The sequence below is a fragment of the Selaginella moellendorffii genome, unplaced genomic scaffold (genome assembly GCF_000143415.4).
Source record: "Selaginella moellendorffii unplaced genomic scaffold, v1.0 SELMOscaffold_2, whole genome shotgun sequence".
Lineage (NCBI taxonomy): Eukaryota > Viridiplantae > Streptophyta > Lycopodiopsida > Selaginellales > Selaginellaceae > Selaginella > Selaginella moellendorffii.
In genome coordinates this window covers 1,340,047-1,354,669 of record NW_003314263.1, presented here as the reverse complement: position 1 = coordinate 1,354,669, position 14,623 = coordinate 1,340,047, and the positions used below count along the sequence as shown (strand labels likewise).

The window sequence follows — 14,623 nt, the reverse complement described above, 5'->3', positions numbered from 1 at the left end:
GTAGCCCTATTTAGGGTTTTAGGTGTTTATTCGGATATTCCGTGCTAGGGCAAAACTCCAATGGAGCGCAGCAAGCGAAGCGAGAAGGAGAAGAGCAGCAGTAGGTCGCGGCGAGAGCGCGATAGGTCTAGGGATGGCGACGCCGCCGATCATCGCGAGGAGAGCGGTAGAAGGGAGAAGAAAGAGCGAGATCACGATCGGAATAAGGAGAATTCGAAGGATAAGGAGAAGGAGAGGGATCGGGAGAGGGATAGGGATGATCGGCGCAGGGACAGGGATGCCGCCGAGGCGGGGGAGCACAAATCCAGAAGGGATAAGGAGAAAGAGAGGGAGAAGGGGGAGGATTTCGACGGCGATGAGCAGGAGAAAGAGGTAGCGGCGACGAAGGAGATTGAGGAATGGGTGAGGAAGTCGAGAAAGATCGAAAAGATTGAGAAGGTCAGGGCCAAGAAGGCAGTGCCGGCAATTCGATCGATCGCTCAACAGGTAGAGACGAAATTTCGAGCACTAGTTTTATTGGTTTTCTTTTATTGCAGGATGAAGAGGTCGTGGATGAAGAAGATGACGAGGAGAGTGCGTATAAATCAAGTAAGTGCTTCCTTTTCCTCGCATTTGTTTAACGTGCTTGTTTTCTTCCTCCTGTTCTTCAGAGGATCTAGCAGGAATGAAGATTCGACATGGACTGGAGAAGATAATAGAAGGTGGTGAGGTAGTTCTTACTCTGAAAGACAGCAACATCCTCGCTGAAGGAGATATAAACGAAGGTACGTTGTTCTCGTAGAGTCCATGATGTTTACATGGCAATTTCAGATGCTGATGAATTGGAGAATGTGAATCTCACTGAGCAGACTGTGCGGAGCAATGCATATCGTGATGCCAAGAAAAAAAAGGGGACTTACGAAGACAAGTAAGAAGTTAAGCAACATGGGCATGGAATAACATTTCTTTTGCAGGTTTCAAAACGACATCAATACTGTGAAATCGCTGTTACCTCAATATGACGATGCTCCAAAGGACGAGGTACTTAATCCTTTTGCTTTATCTGCCATATATGAACTTGGATCTGTGTAGGGAATCCAACTTGACGATTTGGGTGGAGTCAATGAGGAGAGCCAGAAGCGTTTGGAGGAGGTAACCCTCTCCTGTTTTCTTACACCACTGAAGTTCACTGATGTTTTCGATGTCAGGTCCGACTAAAGTTGCAAGGCGCAGCGCTGAAAATGCAATCGTTGCTGGGACCAGAAAACCAGGCATCTGATTTCTATACCAAGGAAGAGATGATGAAGTTTAAGAAGCCGAGAAAACAAAAGAAATTGAGGAAAAAAGACATGCTGGACGTCGATGCGCTTGAAGCCGAAGCAAAAGCTGCCGGTTTAGGTGCTGATGATCTCGGTTCAAGAGCAAATAATTCGAAGCCCAAACAAGAAGCTGAGGCGGAGGAAGAAGACGAGTTGTACAGTCGTTTGCAGAAGTCGCGTGAATTGGCCATTAGGCAGCGCATACAGTCTACGCTCGGGCCTCAAGGAATAGCTGCTCGTTTGAAACTGGAGGCTGCCGACGAAGAACAATCAATGGATGTGGATAGTAAGACTTCAGTGGCCGAGAAAACCGTCGTTATCACGGAGACGGAGGAGTTCTGCTTGAGCCTACAACCTGATGAAGGTAATCATCCTGTTCATCATCCTCTTCCTTGCTGCTAACTATTGTATGGTTTCCAGTTATCAGTCGAAGAGCTGCAACGAATGATGCCTTCGGAGATGATGAGGTGGATGGACAATCTGCGATGGAAATCCATCAAGAAGATGGGCGAACTGACACAAAGGTGAACGACGTCGTCGAAAATGAAGACGATGATGTCTTCGACGAATTGCCAATCAAAGAAGTATCCGTCGGGAAAGGATTAGCGGGTGCCTTGAGTCTCCTCAAAGAAAGGGGGAGCCTGAAGGAATCAGTGGAATGGGGTGGCAGAAACATGGACAAGAAGGCGAGCAAACTTGTCGGTGTTTTGGACGATGACAAAACCTATGAAAGGGATATCCAGTTAGATCGGCGAGACGAGTATGGCCGAACGGTACGTATGTGACTGTTACGTAATTTCCGACCCTCATCTCTGTGTCTTGCCCTGTGCAGTTGACTCCCAAAGAAGCCTTTCGCCTAGTCTCGCACAAATTTCATGGAAAAAATCCTGGAAAGAGAAAGCAAGAAAAGAAGATGAAGCAGCACGAGGAGGAGCTAAAGCAGAAGCAGATGGCAGCCGGTGACACGCCTCTGAGGTCTATGGAGAAAATGCGTGAAGTACAAATGAAGACGAGCACCCCCTACATTGTTATGAGCGGGCACATAAAGCCGGGGTATGTATTTTCTTTGTTTGTTCTTCCCGGGGATCCAGTGTTTCAATTTGCTAATTACAGGCAAACGAGTGATCCAAGGAGTGGTTTTGCAACCGTAGAGAAGGAACCGATTGGCAGCCTTACACCAATGCTTGGTGACAAAAAGGTGAGATAGAAACCTTTTGTGATTTTTAAGTGACTCACGTTCGCGTCTCGCAGGTGGAACATTTCCTGGGAATAAAACGCCCGGCCGGTGACATGGGGCCTCCGCTTTCAAAGAAAAAGGCCAGGACGTAGATCACATCTGGTTAGTTTCGTACAGGCTCTTCAGAAATGAAAGAAGTCTTGAAGGTGTGTCTTTTTACTATAAATCTACCTCGATGTGACGAATTTTTTGTTAAGTTTAGGATGGTATGTCCTTGAGACATTCTCCTTTACATTCCAGATGAGCTTGTATCATTTTGCTGATCTTCTCTCCGTGAGGAGAGGGAGGCATCCCCGCGCCACTCTCGGCCGTGTCATTTGCTGGTTTATCATTTCCATCAAGATGTTGAGAGATAAGCTCGTGTCGACTTTGTTGCAGGCCTCGGGAGGAGGCAGTGGTGGATCCGAGACTTCGGCCGAGCCTTCGAGCATCTTTACGACGTCAACCATTGCAGGCCGCTGCCTGGGATCCGGCTGAATGCACCACACTCCGATGCGAAGCAGCTTCTCGACTTGGACCTTTCTTGAGGTATCGTCCATTTCTTGCTGCAGCTTTTTATCTAACATCTGCACCATTTTCCCCGTTCGAAGGTTGTTAACGATCCATGTGGCCAGGAACCTTGGGCTTGTCCCGCAAGACACACAGGTATGAAGAGCTTGCAGTCCTGTAGCTACCTCCAAAACAACGATCCCAAAGCTGTAAACGTCGAGCTTGTCGCTTACTCTCAGCTGCAACCATTCTGGAGCCATGTATCCGGGTGTTCCTCTCACCATTGTCATGACGTTGCTCATTTCCCCTTTTTCTACCATTCTGGACAGTCCGAAGTCTGCTATCTTCACGCCAAAGTTCTCGTCAAGCAGTATGTTTTGAGGCTTGATGTCCAAGTGAAGCACTCTAGTGGTGCATTCGTCGTGGAGATAGGAGATCCCTTTAGCAATGTCGACAATGATTGCAAACCTTGTGTCCCAGCCTAGCTTTTCCTGCGAGTAGATCCATTTGTCTAGCGACCCGTTTGCAACGTACTCATAAACCAGGAAGTAGCACGCCGAGTGAGAGCAGAAGCCTTTGAGTTGTACCAGGTTTTTGTGATTTATGCTTCCAATAACTCTGACTTCCGCCTTGAACTGCTTGTGACCCTGGTTTGAATTCTCGATGCGCTTGACAGCAACCTTGAATCCATCCTGAAGTACTCCTTCGTATACTACACCGAATCCTCCGCTTCCAATTTTGTTACTAAAACCTTTGGTGGCTGTGTATAGCTCCGAGTACGTGAAATCACGCAGGCCGTCCTCAGCAGATCCAGATGGAAACGACTGCCCGTAGTGCTTGAGGTACGAGTTTATCTGTTTCTTCCAGATGACGATTGCGACGATAATTATCCCGATCGTTGTCGCAGAGAGTACCACCACAATCACTGGCTTGGCCCTTTTATGCGTAGACAAGTATTGAGGAAAGCTGCGCGAGAACGGAAGTTTAGCATGATGCACCTTAAGAGACAGTGACAACGCTGGACTGGCTGGGTTGTGCGTTCTGTTTAGAGCAAAGACTTCGCTCATCTGGAAACAGGTACTCGTTTTCTCGTCGATCAATACCGCCTTACACGTACAGTTGTTGATGCACAGGGCCCTGCACTTTACTGGAGTAACGTTGTGGATGGTGTATAAGTACCCAAAAGGTGCGTGATCGTTGTAGTAGTAGTTTCTGGCTTCTACCATCTCGTGTTGTGAGAAATCATATTTGCCACATTCTTGAGGCTGCTCATCAAACTTGCATATTTTTTTGTCCCCAGATATGCTGGCTCGCATGGAGCTGTTCTCCTCCTCGAGCTCTAGACAGTCGCATTGATCTTCCCTGGGAAGCCAAGCAGGTCCACACGACGGAGGCAAGGTTTTTGCCGTGAACAGGGCGTTCAGACTGGTGGTGTTGCTGGTGTTACTGCTGTATGACTGGGAGGTAAATCGGAGCCCTCCATCCGGATACAGCTTGAGCAACTGGTAGCCGGAAAGGTCAGTCACTGGGCTAAACGTCACTGTGCTAAACGTTGGAGTGTAATAGTCGACAGGATCGTAACCTTTGCGAATCTGCAGGTTGCTGTTGGAGAGGACGACAGTAGATATATCTTTACTGTCAGAGCTCCAAAGCTCTCCATATGCCGGGAGCGTGGAGTACAAAACTACCGAGGAGAGTTTTACCTCAAGAGAGAAGTATCCTGGTTCCTTGTTCTCGTTCGTCTTTGTTGCCACTAACTTCATCCCTGGTTTTAGGATCTGGCCAGGGAGCAACGCGTCGGTGGGATGATCAAAGCTCTGCCACAGCAAAGAACCACTGTCCGTCTGGATGACGAGATTTCCAGAGCTCTCGAGGGTCATCATCTGCGCTCCAGCGTTTGCTGTCCCCGTCGACCACACAAAGCTGCCATCAAAGTCGCGCAGCACCAAGTCGCCATCGATCGTGAAGTTGAGATAGGCACCGAGACGAACAGGCCTTGGAGTAGCTCTCCACACCACTGTCGCGCCTTGGGACTGGCTATCAGGTGAGTCGATCGGCATGGAGATGGACAAGTAATAGAGTGGATCGTTCTTGCAGGAGACGAGAACGCAAGGTGTGCTAAACCCGAGCGTCATGGGCTTCGCGAGAAAGCCGATCGGACCCTTGATAACTATGTTGGAGAGGTAGCCGATCCTCCAGATCGTGTTGGGCATCGCATAGACATCGTGTGGAGTGGCACGAAGTAAAGAGAACGAGAGGAGCAAGACGATGAAGATGAAGAGAAAAGGCTGCATTAGGTGCTTGAAGACAACGAGCAAGCCTGGGAAAGAGGTGATTGCAAGGGATGGGTTGTAAGGTAGCGTGAAATCGATCGGCTCTAGCGCATCGTGGTCTCAGGAGGACAAGAATGGTTTCGTTCTTCTCGAGGCTGTAACGTTGTCCCCGAGAGTCTGACCGCGAGAGTATAAGCCCTAAAGGGCGCCAAAAGCATTTTTAAAGTGCCCTAAATTTTGCCAAGCCACATACACAGTTTAGATTTTACTATAATTTCATAAAGTTTGAAGAATGCTGTCATTTCTCTGTAAAAATCACCTGACGTCTCAGGACCTTAGCCCTCAAAATTTATGGAAAATATTATAAGAGTTATAACTCTACGTGGATTAATAAAATGGCATCTATAGACCTCTTATGACATGAGAGCATATATCTCCAATAGTTGCGTTGAAGGGAGATCAACCAAGTGGAAGAATGGACAACCTAGCCTTTGCATCTGCCACTTACCAAGGAGATGACACGCCTAGAGAGGTACTCATCTGCGCCAAAAAAGCCCCATAATATTACTCCTGGATGAGAACTTTCGAGTGGAGATCTTCGACTTTGGGCTCTCGTGGCAAGGCGAGCTTCAAGCTGTGGACAAGATGATCATCCAGGATACATGGCTCCGGAGTGGCTCCAGTTCCAGATGAGCGACCAGCTTGACACCTACAGCTTTGGAGTGGTGGTGCTCGAGATGGTCACTGGCATGCCCGCTTGCTCTCCTTGCGGATCGAAGCTCCTGGCTGCAGTAGTAGATCATGGACAAGAGGATGAGCTTTTCTTCGCAGCAAAACCAGGACCTGTGTTTCGAGAAGATGGAAAAGCTGCTTGGAATTGGATTGTGGTGTGTCCGGAGTGATCCCGCCCAGAGACCATCGATGGGATATCTCTCGAAAATGCTGGAGGGATCGCTAGAAACAGTGGACGCTCCTCCAATCCTTCCCAAATCTCGCGCCGTCGGGAAGGAGGAGGCCATCGACGTGAGATCGTGAGGCCATCGACGTGAGATCGTGTTCTTTGAGTGAGTTCATGTAGATCAACGGTTGTAGTTCAAATAAGAAAGCGCGCCATATGATCGACGGTTAGGATTCTTTCTTTGAGATGGTTGTTACTGATCTAGGGTTTTAGTCGCCTGTGGTAGAGCGCCCGGATCGGCCATCGCTCGTGGAAGAGGCGCGATCGCATCGCGAGGTGAATGATCTATGCCTGGATCTCTACAGACGAGGAATGCATCCTCTCGCCTCCTTCGGCTTCCTCGCGCCCTGGTTTATCATATCCATGAGGATGTTTAGCGGCAAGCTCGTGTCTGATGTTCCTTTCTTGCAGGCCTGGTCCGGCGGTGGCACTGGCGGATCCATCACTGGCGTCGCTCCTTCCAGCATTTTCACCACTTCCACCATGCGAGGCCGCTGCCTTGGATCCGGCTGGATGCACCACATTCCAATCTTGAGCAGCCGCTCGGCCTGGCTCCTTCTCGAGGTACTCTCGTAGATTTCCTTTCGTAGCTTTGCATCCACCATCTCCACCATCTCTCCCGCTCGTAGCTTCATGTATCCCCATGCCGCTAGAAACCTTGGGCTAGTCTCGCAAGAGACGCAAGTGTGGAGCGCTTGCAGCCCCGTTGCTACCTCCAGAGCAACGATTCCAAAGCTGTAGACGTCCAGTTTGTCGCTCACTCTCAGCTGGAGCCACTCCGGGGCCATGTATCCGGGTGTTCCTCGGATCATGGTCATGACGGTGCTCATCTCTCCCTGTTCCACCATCCTCGAGAGTCCAAAGTCTGCGATCTTCACCCCAAAGCTCTCGTCCAGGAGGATGTTTTGCGGCTTGATGTCCAAGTGGAGGACTTTGGTGCTGCACTCCTCGTGGAGATAGGCCAGGCCTCTCGCGATGTCTTCCACTACCCGGAACCTTGTGTCCCAGTCCAGTGCTGCTGCTGCTGCCTTTGCTTTGAAAATCCATCTGTCTAGCGATCCATTCGCGATGTATTCGTAGACCAGGAAGTAGCAGGGTCTCTGAGAGCAAAAGCCTTTGAGTCGTACCAGGTTCTTGTGGTGGATGCTCCCTATGACTTTCACTTCCACTTTGAATTGCCTGCGTCCTTGGTTTGAGTTTTCTAGACGCTTAACCGCGACTCTTGATCCGTCCGGAAGAACCCCCTCGTACACCGAGCCGAATCCTCCGCTTCCTATTTTCTTACTGAAACCTTTTGTTGCTTCGTGCAGCTCCGGATACGTGAAAACCCGAGGCACTTCTACAGCACCAGAAGGGAATGACTGGCGGAATTCATCCAGGTACGAGTGGAGTATCCTTCTCCAGATCACGACCGCAAAAGTAACGATTATAATGGCTGGTAGAACGACTGCCGCCACGACGATCACTGGCCTGATTCTCCTACTTGGAGCCTTTCGAAAGCCATTAAAAGTTCCGAGAGCCACTTTGGAATGAGAGTGCGATTTGAAGGCCACCATAAAGCTCGAGTTGGCTGCGTTCGGTGTTCTGTAGAGCGTATCTATGTCTGCCATTTGGAAACAGGTACTCGTGTCTCCGTGACTCAATGACGCCTTACATGTACAGTTGTTGATGCACAGGGTCTTGCAAGCCTCTCGAGTGATGTTGTGGATTCCACCGCTCGAAAGATTCGCTGGTGCGTAGTAGTAGAAGTCTTTGGCTTCCAGCATCTGGTATTCTGATGGATCATATTCTAAGCCACCACTGCATTCTGCAGGTTCTTTGTCGATCTTACATCTTCCCTTGTCGCCGGAGGAAACATACTGCATGGAGTTGTTTCCATTCTTCAACTCTGGACAGGAGCACCCGGTGTTTTTGGGAAGCCAGTTTGTACCACACGTCGGAGGCAAGCTTTTCTCCTTGAAACTTGGATTGAGAATAATCATTTCCTTCGTCCTTGATTGTCCAGTGAGAAGACGAAGCTCCCCCTTGGGATAAATCTTAAGCAGCTGGAACCCTGTGGCATCCGTGACTGGACTAAACGCTTGGGAGGACCAAAGAACTGTGCCGTTTTGGCCGTAAATCTTTAGGCTGCTTGCGGAGAGAAGGACGTGGGATATCTCGACCTTGCTGGATCCGGAGCTCCAAAGCTCTCCATACACGGGACTAGCCGAGTACAAGACTACCGAGAACCGATCGACCTCGAGGGAGAAGTATCCTTCCTGCGTGTTCTCGCTTGAGACACTCGCGACTAATTTCATTCCTGGTTTCAACTGCTGCTGAGGGAACAAGGCGTCCGTGGGATGATCGAAGCTCTGCCACACCAAAGTCCCATTCCGGGTGCGAAGGACGAGATTCCCAGGAGCTTCCAGCGCGAGGATCTGTGCTCCAGAGCCAGCCGTTCCCGTGCACCACACCAAGCTTCCATCGCGATCACTCAATTCCAAGTTTCCATCTTCGGTGAAGTTAAGGTACGCACCTTGATGAACTAGTTTCTCTGTAGCTCTCCACACCACTGTTGCAGGCGTTATGACCTGCGCTTTCTCGTCGTTTGGCTGGGCTACCAAGTAGGCGGACAGAGAATACAAGACAGCCCAGGTCATGGAACGCGAGGTAAAGCCAAACGCTGCTTGGATCTCGCCATCTTTTTGTAGTTCCAGGACGTTGCGAGTGATGGGCCTACTGAGTTCCAAGCTGTAGCCCGCCTCGACCGAAGACTGTGAGGAGACGAGGAGAGGGATGGTTACCAGCTGGAGGCCGATGGCGAAGAAGAAGAACTTGGAACAGTGGTCGGGCATCGCTGATGGAAATGGCGGAAGCTTTGCAGATCTCCCCTTTTCTTCGCGTTTGATGATTCTTACGAGACGGACGGAGGGATTTTCCAAGGACCATTCTTTTTTCGTTACGTGCATTTCAAGGGAGTTCGTTCGTCCTGGTGATCTCGTGAGGAACTATGCTAATAGCTGAGTCTCTTATGTGCAATATTTGTTTTCTTTCTTTCTTTCTTTCTTTATTCTTGATGTTTTCAAGGTCAGCCAGCTGTCTTTTAAAATGTCTAAGTTGACCATGGTTGACTATAGTGTGTGCTTAGTCAATTCTACTGTCAAAGATGGTAATTTCATCTCAGGAGAACAAAATCGAGTCTTTCCTGTGAGCACAAGAGAAGTTCCAAGCGGCGCTTCCCACCCAAAGAAGTACGGCAGCATCGCAAACGTGGGAGGACTACGCGAGGCAAATCGCCTCGTCTCCTCCGGCTCCACAAAGCTTCGATCCCTCTTCGCGACCGTCTTTCGCCTGCCAGAAAGCGATGATCAAGAACGCGCATCCAGCTCCATGTTCGTCCCCGGATTCTCTGGAGAAATCTCTCGCTGCCCAGGAATCGTTGTTTCAAGTTTCGACACAGGCTCGCGGTCAATCGTGGTGGCAATGAGATGACCAAGGCTGAGCCGGAGAGGGATGTACCGATTGGTCCCAATCCCCTCCATAACAGGATGGACAAGACAAGTTTCCCATGACAGGATCTTTGTATCCTTCTGTTCAAAGTTTGGCAGGATGGGGCGTCTTACCATTTTGATAGATATCATCGGCAAGGAAGGAAGTACATTTTTCGCCAGAGAACACATACTGCATGGAGTTTCTTATTCTTCAACTCTGGACAGGAGCACTTATGTCGCAGGCATGTTTTCCTCTTTGAAGCTTGAACAGCTCTTAGCCCCAAGGTGGCATTCTTTCTATATTGTGACAAACGTTGCTCTTTCGAATCGCTTATGACTACCAAAGCAGCCACTCAAGTCCGTCCACAAGCACGTCGTCACGTCAAACTCGAGCATCAGCGGCTTCCCGCAGCAAATCACCCATATCTTGTCCTCCTCGTTGCTGCAAAACAAAAACTCGGACTTTGGATCCGACACTTCCCCAAGCTCCCACGAAGACCCGGGCATCCACTGCTCCGTCCCCTCCCAATCGAGGGTGCACACCACGACCTTATCCCCAGGGACAAAAACACCGCATACCTGTTCTCGCAACTGAAGACCGCGCCCTTCGAGCCCTCATGCAGATCAGGATCGTTGTTCCCAGCTATGGAGTCTCCTATCTGTCCTGAGGCATCCTGCGAGAGCCAATACTGGTGGACAGTAGGTTACGCCATAGAATGGCAGCTTCGACACTGGAAAGCTGCAGTGGCATTCGTGAGAGTCCAACGGGCGCATCCAGATACATAACAAAATATCATAGTAAAGGATGTGCTTGGTTGCAGTGTTGGAAACCGCAAGCACGAACCGATCCCCTGTCCAGAAAGGCGTTGACTCATCGAGAGCCATTCCCCAAAACTGGAGATCAGCCGAGATACCGACGATCCAAGAATCGCGTGGCCTCGTCTCGCACTCTTCATACATTACCAGGAAGCACTTGCTGTGGAGCTTGGCGTGCAGCGCCTGCAAACGCTGCGCGTTGGGAAGACATCAAAGCAACAATAATTCTACTAGAACACCAGCCAGAGTCGAGTGCAGAGCGGTGGAAGAGGAAGATTTTCTGGTATTCTAATTAATGTCCGGTTGGAGCCGCGCATGATCAAAGATCATGTGAAAGAGACGAGGACGAAAACATTGGACTTCAAGGCATGCTGCTCTGAGATATGGCATCTCTGCGAACATTTGGAGACCAATGGAGATCCTTAAAGGTATTTGATACTTGTACCTTGGGTTGAAATCCTGCAGGAGGCTCTACTATGCCAACATGGAGAAAAAAATACCTCTCAGCTTCGTTTATAGATTCTTTTATCGGCAACGGAGGACCTATAAAAGGATCTTACTGCTTTTCTGAAATACAAACTGAAATAGCTTGGAGAAAATCACAGATATTCGTTGAGCATTGTCAACTTTTGGGAGCCCTAACCCTCCAAACCCTAAAAGCTCTGTCCAGCTCACACGAGTTCACGAGTTTGCGCTTGAATATTAACTGTGACCTTCAAATTAGAGCGACTGCTCTTTTCTTCTCATGCGCTTTCTGATGATCATGGCTGGAGAAAGAATGGTCGCGACTGTCAGTATCGTCTAAATGTTGCTTCTGGGCGCTTCCATTGCGACCGCTTCCACCGCTGGTGCGTCTCTCAACTTGGTCCCAAGGCAAGTCTTTCAATGATTTCTCTCTTTTCTCTCTTCGAACCAGCAATGGCTTTGCTTGTTTATTACGACTTTGCAGGAGCCAGGAGTGCCCAGAAAGCTGTTTCAAGCCGGCGAGCTTGTCGATCTTAAATCAGGGGAGAGGCTCTATCATCGCTTACCTTGAGCACAAGAGAAGTTCCAAGCGAAAGCAGTACCACGGCAGCATCGCAAAGGCGTGCGGGGACTACGCGATGCAAATCGCCTCGTCTCCGGCTCCGGAAAGCGTGGGTTCCCTTTTCGCCACCGCATCTTGCCAGAAAACGATGATCAGGAACGGGCATCCAGCTCCATCTTCGTCCCCGGATTCTCTGGATGAATCCCTCGCTGCCCGGCCAGACGAGGTCCCGTCGAGTGGTCGGAATCCCATCCATAACAGGATGGACCCCTTCCCATGACAGGATCTTTCTATTCTTCTGTTTTAGACTGAAGTGATTCATCCACGATTCATCTTAGATAAAATGAGATTGCCGAGTTGAGCTTCGTCTTACCATTTTGATGGCGAAAAGAGATGTTACATTTTTCCTTAGTCGCAGGCAAGGTTTTCTCCTTGAAGCTTGGATTGAGAATAAACTCCCATTGTCCAGTGAGCTCCCCACTGGGAGAAATCTTGAGCGTCTGGAGACCGTGACTAAAGAACCGTTCCGCTTGGGCTGTAAATCAAGTTTCTGCTGTTGACCATCTGCGGAACCATTTGCCAAATTGCCGTCTCCATGTTTGAGAAAATACTTTTGCTTTAGTTTCTACATAGCGGACGAGAATTCACTTTGAAGAACTCCTGGAGTGCGGCTTCAAGCTACAAGTGAATTTTGGTTAACGGGAAATTGTTTTATTCAAGTTCTTTATGCCTTCGTGTTTTCTTGCCCATTTAGAGATGTCTCGCAAAATGGCGTTGCGACAAAGCAAACGTCTGCTGACCACATTGACTAGATAGTCAATACAAATTTTGGCTTTTGCAGTGATACTTGCAAAGTTTACCATGTCAGTTGGTTATTTGATTATTGTTTCTTTGAGGTCATAACTTTCTTCAATACCGCAGTCGCAGAAATTATATCCGACTCGGTGTGCCCAGCCGAGATGCACACTCGGATACCAGCAGGGAGCGCGCAGTTATCCAAAGCAGTGCGTTTCTGGACGGACATAAGGACCGAGTGCTCTAACATCTACACAAGAGGAGATGGTTTAGCTTAGCTCCTCAAGCAAGGAAAGGGAACGAAGAAAAAGATTTCTATACCTCGTCCACGATGGCTTGTAAATAGGCAGCGTCCGCGTGAAACGATCCTAGCGAGGGTCTCAAGTGGAGAAGAACAACCGGGGAGCGTGTGTCGCTGCCTATCCTTATGCCGGAGACGTCCGACAAGCCTGTCAAGAAGAAAATCGTGGACAGTAAGATCAGTAAGATCCTTGTGGAAAGAAGAGCTACAGAGGCTTACACTTGTGGAAAAGAGCGATGTTGTTATGTAGTCTGGCGAGGACACTTGGATCGTCCTCGAGCAGCTCTATGGCTGAAATGGACGCGGTCGCGAGGAACGGTGGTAATGACGCCGAGAAGCAGTACCCTGCTCCGCTAAGGCGCTGTTTGTCATGTTTCGGTTGTCCGCATTAATAGAAGCAAAAACATAAAGATACCTGATGATCGACAACTTTTGCACTGCCAGTACAGAATCCCCCGGCCGAAGCGAATGCCGTGCCCATCGCAGCTGTTATAATATCGATCTTTTCAATCTGGGAGAGACGACTGACTGGTAAGCACAATCAAAGTCCGCCGAGGAAAAGCATACCGGAATGTTGAAATGCTCAGAAATGCCTCGTCCTGATTTTCCAAGCACTCCAATAGAGTTACTTTCATCAACGAGTAACCGGAAGAGATACTTCTCCTTCAGGCGTACAATCTCGCCCAACGGTGCCACTTTACCCGAGTTCTGTAGAGCAAATTATCGCAAAATCATCCGACACGAACCAAAAACCTTACTTGGTAAATAGCCTCCACAACGATGAAACGACGATTCAAGGGCTTCTTCTTTCGCTCGTCTTCTTTTCGAACTTCTTTCAAACGGGTTTCCAGGGACCCCATATCATTGTGTCTGAAATACTTGATGGTGCTTCGAGAAAGATGCAGGCCATTCTGGATCCCCCAGCTCACACCGTCGTCACTGCACCACAGAAAACTTTAGAGAAAAGCATCCCACGACATGGACCACTTACGCTATAATTATATCCCCGCGCTTGCAAAACGCAGGAATACAACTCGCAGCAGTTGCGAGGCCATAGGAGTAAAGAATTGACTCGGACGTTCCTAAGAAACTGGAAATTTTTGTCTCCAAGTCTAGGTGCACATCTACACAAAAACACAAACATAATAAGCAACCTTGGACATATAGAGCAAGGTAAATTTCACACTGACCAATGGTGCCATAAAAACCACGCGGACCGCATGCTCCAACGCCATACTTCAGCAAAGTAGCGTTGCAGGATTCCTACAAGTCACACAGTGAAAACAGAAGTAAACATAATACACTTTTGCTTTCTCATTTTGCCATACCTTGATCCTTTCATCGCCAACGAATCCCAGATAGTTGGCTGTGGAGAGATTTATAACTTTCCTGCCATTTATTTGCACAGTTGGACCTGCTGCACTGAACCATGAAGGCATTTAGTTTGGTTCCATTCGGCAAATCGTGTATAAAGAAGAAGAAAGACACAGAAAAAAAAATTCTAGTTTTGCGAAGATGAGTACCTCTCTAGAACCGGATATGGCGGTGTCATCTCTTTGGTAACTGGCGGATGCAAAGGCTCTGGAGTCCATTCTTCCACAAGTTGGTCGATTTCCTTCACCAAAACATTAGTACCGTAGAAAAATAAAAAATAAAAAATCAAGCCTTCTTCTCTTACTTTCTCCGACAATGGCCTGCTTGCCGGCTGATAGCTCTTTTGGAAAAGAAGGAATACGATCACCACAGCAAGTACGACTTCGACGATCAAATGTCCTGTTCAAAGACAGCCATTGCGAATCATAGCTGAAAAACAAGTACCATGACTAAATCTAATCGCCAGAAACACAGATCTGTGCTCATACCTCCAAATCGAACTCCAAAAACCACAGCATCCCCCAATTGCGCCTCCCAAAGCGACTGCCACACCTCCATCGTCGCCCAACCCCTAACAAAAGCCCT

General features: G+C 48.8%; 4 protein-coding genes across 9 annotated transcripts; 1 reads left to right on the top strand and 3 right to left on the bottom strand.

Annotated features, from left to right (window-relative positions):
- The first annotated feature begins 19 nt into the window (after nt 1–19).
- Nucleotides 20–5,522, top strand: LOC9660812 (SART-1 family protein DOT2). Of its 6 annotated transcripts, none has more exons than XR_002990779.1 (20): nt 20–486; nt 537–588; nt 651–764; nt 811–907; nt 954–1,020; nt 1,072–1,131; nt 1,188–1,662; nt 1,719–2,071; nt 2,131–2,351; nt 2,412–2,496; nt 2,550–2,681; nt 2,738–2,858; nt 2,914–3,063; nt 3,126–3,180; nt 3,795–3,866; nt 3,932–4,101; nt 4,158–4,210; nt 4,325–4,541; nt 4,623–5,068; nt 5,122–5,522. XR_002990779.1 is itself a non-coding variant. In XM_002962818.2 (11 exons), the coding sequence occupies exons 1-11, from the start codon at nt 61–63 to the stop codon at nt 2,625–2,627; spliced, it is 2,028 nt and encodes a 675-aa protein (XP_002962864.1). In that variant the 5' UTR covers nt 20–60; the 3' UTR covers nt 2,628–2,720. The 6 variants fall into 6 exon arrangements, 1 of the variants encoding a protein (XP_002962864.1); XR_002990778.1 differs by having other exon boundaries at nt 2,738–3,063; nt 4,623–4,739; nt 4,800–5,068; XR_002990775.1 differs by having other exon boundaries at nt 2,738–3,063.
- On the bottom strand, nt 2,787–5,318 carry LOC112351623 (G-type lectin S-receptor-like serine/threonine-protein kinase At2g19130). The gene has a single exon (XM_024689845.1). It carries the CDS (start codon nt 5,316–5,318, stop codon nt 2,787–2,789), a length of 2,532 nt encoding a protein of 843 aa, XP_024545613.1.
- A 2,383-nt stretch (nt 5,523–7,905) lies between the features above and the next one.
- Nucleotides 7,906–9,089, bottom strand: LOC112351621 (putative receptor protein kinase ZmPK1). Its single transcript, XM_024689838.1, has 2 exons — nt 8,116–9,089; nt 7,906–8,029 (listed from the first exon to the last, which is right to left on the bottom strand). Exons 1-2 carry the CDS (start codon nt 9,087–9,089, stop codon nt 7,906–7,908), a joined length of 1,098 nt encoding a protein of 365 aa, XP_024545606.1.
- Nucleotides 9,090–12,257: 3,168 nt separating this feature from the next.
- Nucleotides 12,258–14,612, bottom strand: LOC9660808 (long chain base biosynthesis protein 1b). Its single transcript, XM_002962398.2, has 12 exons — nt 14,527–14,612; nt 14,343–14,437; nt 14,188–14,279; nt 13,993–14,086; nt 13,855–13,927; nt 13,656–13,788; nt 13,423–13,603; nt 13,232–13,372; nt 13,080–13,175; nt 12,884–13,025; nt 12,685–12,812; nt 12,258–12,613 (listed from the first exon to the last, which is right to left on the bottom strand). Exons 1-12 carry the CDS (start codon nt 14,594–14,596, stop codon nt 12,449–12,451), a joined length of 1,410 nt encoding a protein of 469 aa, XP_002962444.1. The 5' UTR covers nt 14,597–14,612; the 3' UTR covers nt 12,258–12,448.
- Between the last annotated feature and the right edge of the window lie 11 nt (nt 14,613–14,623).

Bases quoted from the DNA above. Each gene is read 5' to 3' on its own strand.
- LOC9660812 (XM_002962818.2), top strand. From the start codon at position 61: ATGGAGCGCAGCAAGCGAAGCGAGAAGGAGAAGAGCAGCAGTAGGTCG. The intron at 908-953 runs GTAAGAAGTTAA...TTTCTTTTGCAG, and splicing joins AAGGGGACTTACGAAGACAA to GTTTCAAAACGACATCAATA. The intron at 2,352-2,411 runs GTATGTATTTTC...TGCTAATTACAG, and splicing joins AGCGGGCACATAAAGCCGGG to GCAAACGAGTGATCCAAGGA.
- LOC112351623 (XM_024689845.1), bottom strand. From the start codon at position 5,318: ATGCAGCCTTTTCTCTTCATCTTCATCGTCTTGCTCCTCTCGTTCTCT.
- LOC112351621 (XM_024689838.1), bottom strand. From the start codon at position 9,089: ATGCCCGACCACTGTTCCAAGTTCTTCTTCTTCGCCATCGGCCTCCAG. The intron at 8,030-8,115 runs GTATGTTTCCTC...ATGATCCATCAG, and splicing joins AATGGAAACAACTCCATGCA to AATACCAGATGCTGGAAGCC.
- LOC9660808 (XM_002962398.2), bottom strand. From the start codon at position 14,596: ATGGAGGTGTGGCAGTCGCTTTGGGAGGCGCAATTGGGGGATGCTGTG. The intron at 13,176-13,231 runs GTATGCTTTTCC...CGTCTCTCCCAG, and splicing joins CTGAGCATTTCAACATTCCG to ATTGAAAAGATCGATATTAT. The intron at 13,026-13,079 runs GTATCTTTATGT...CATGACAAACAG, and splicing joins CAAAAGTTGTCGATCATCAG to CGCCTTAGCGGAGCAGGGTA.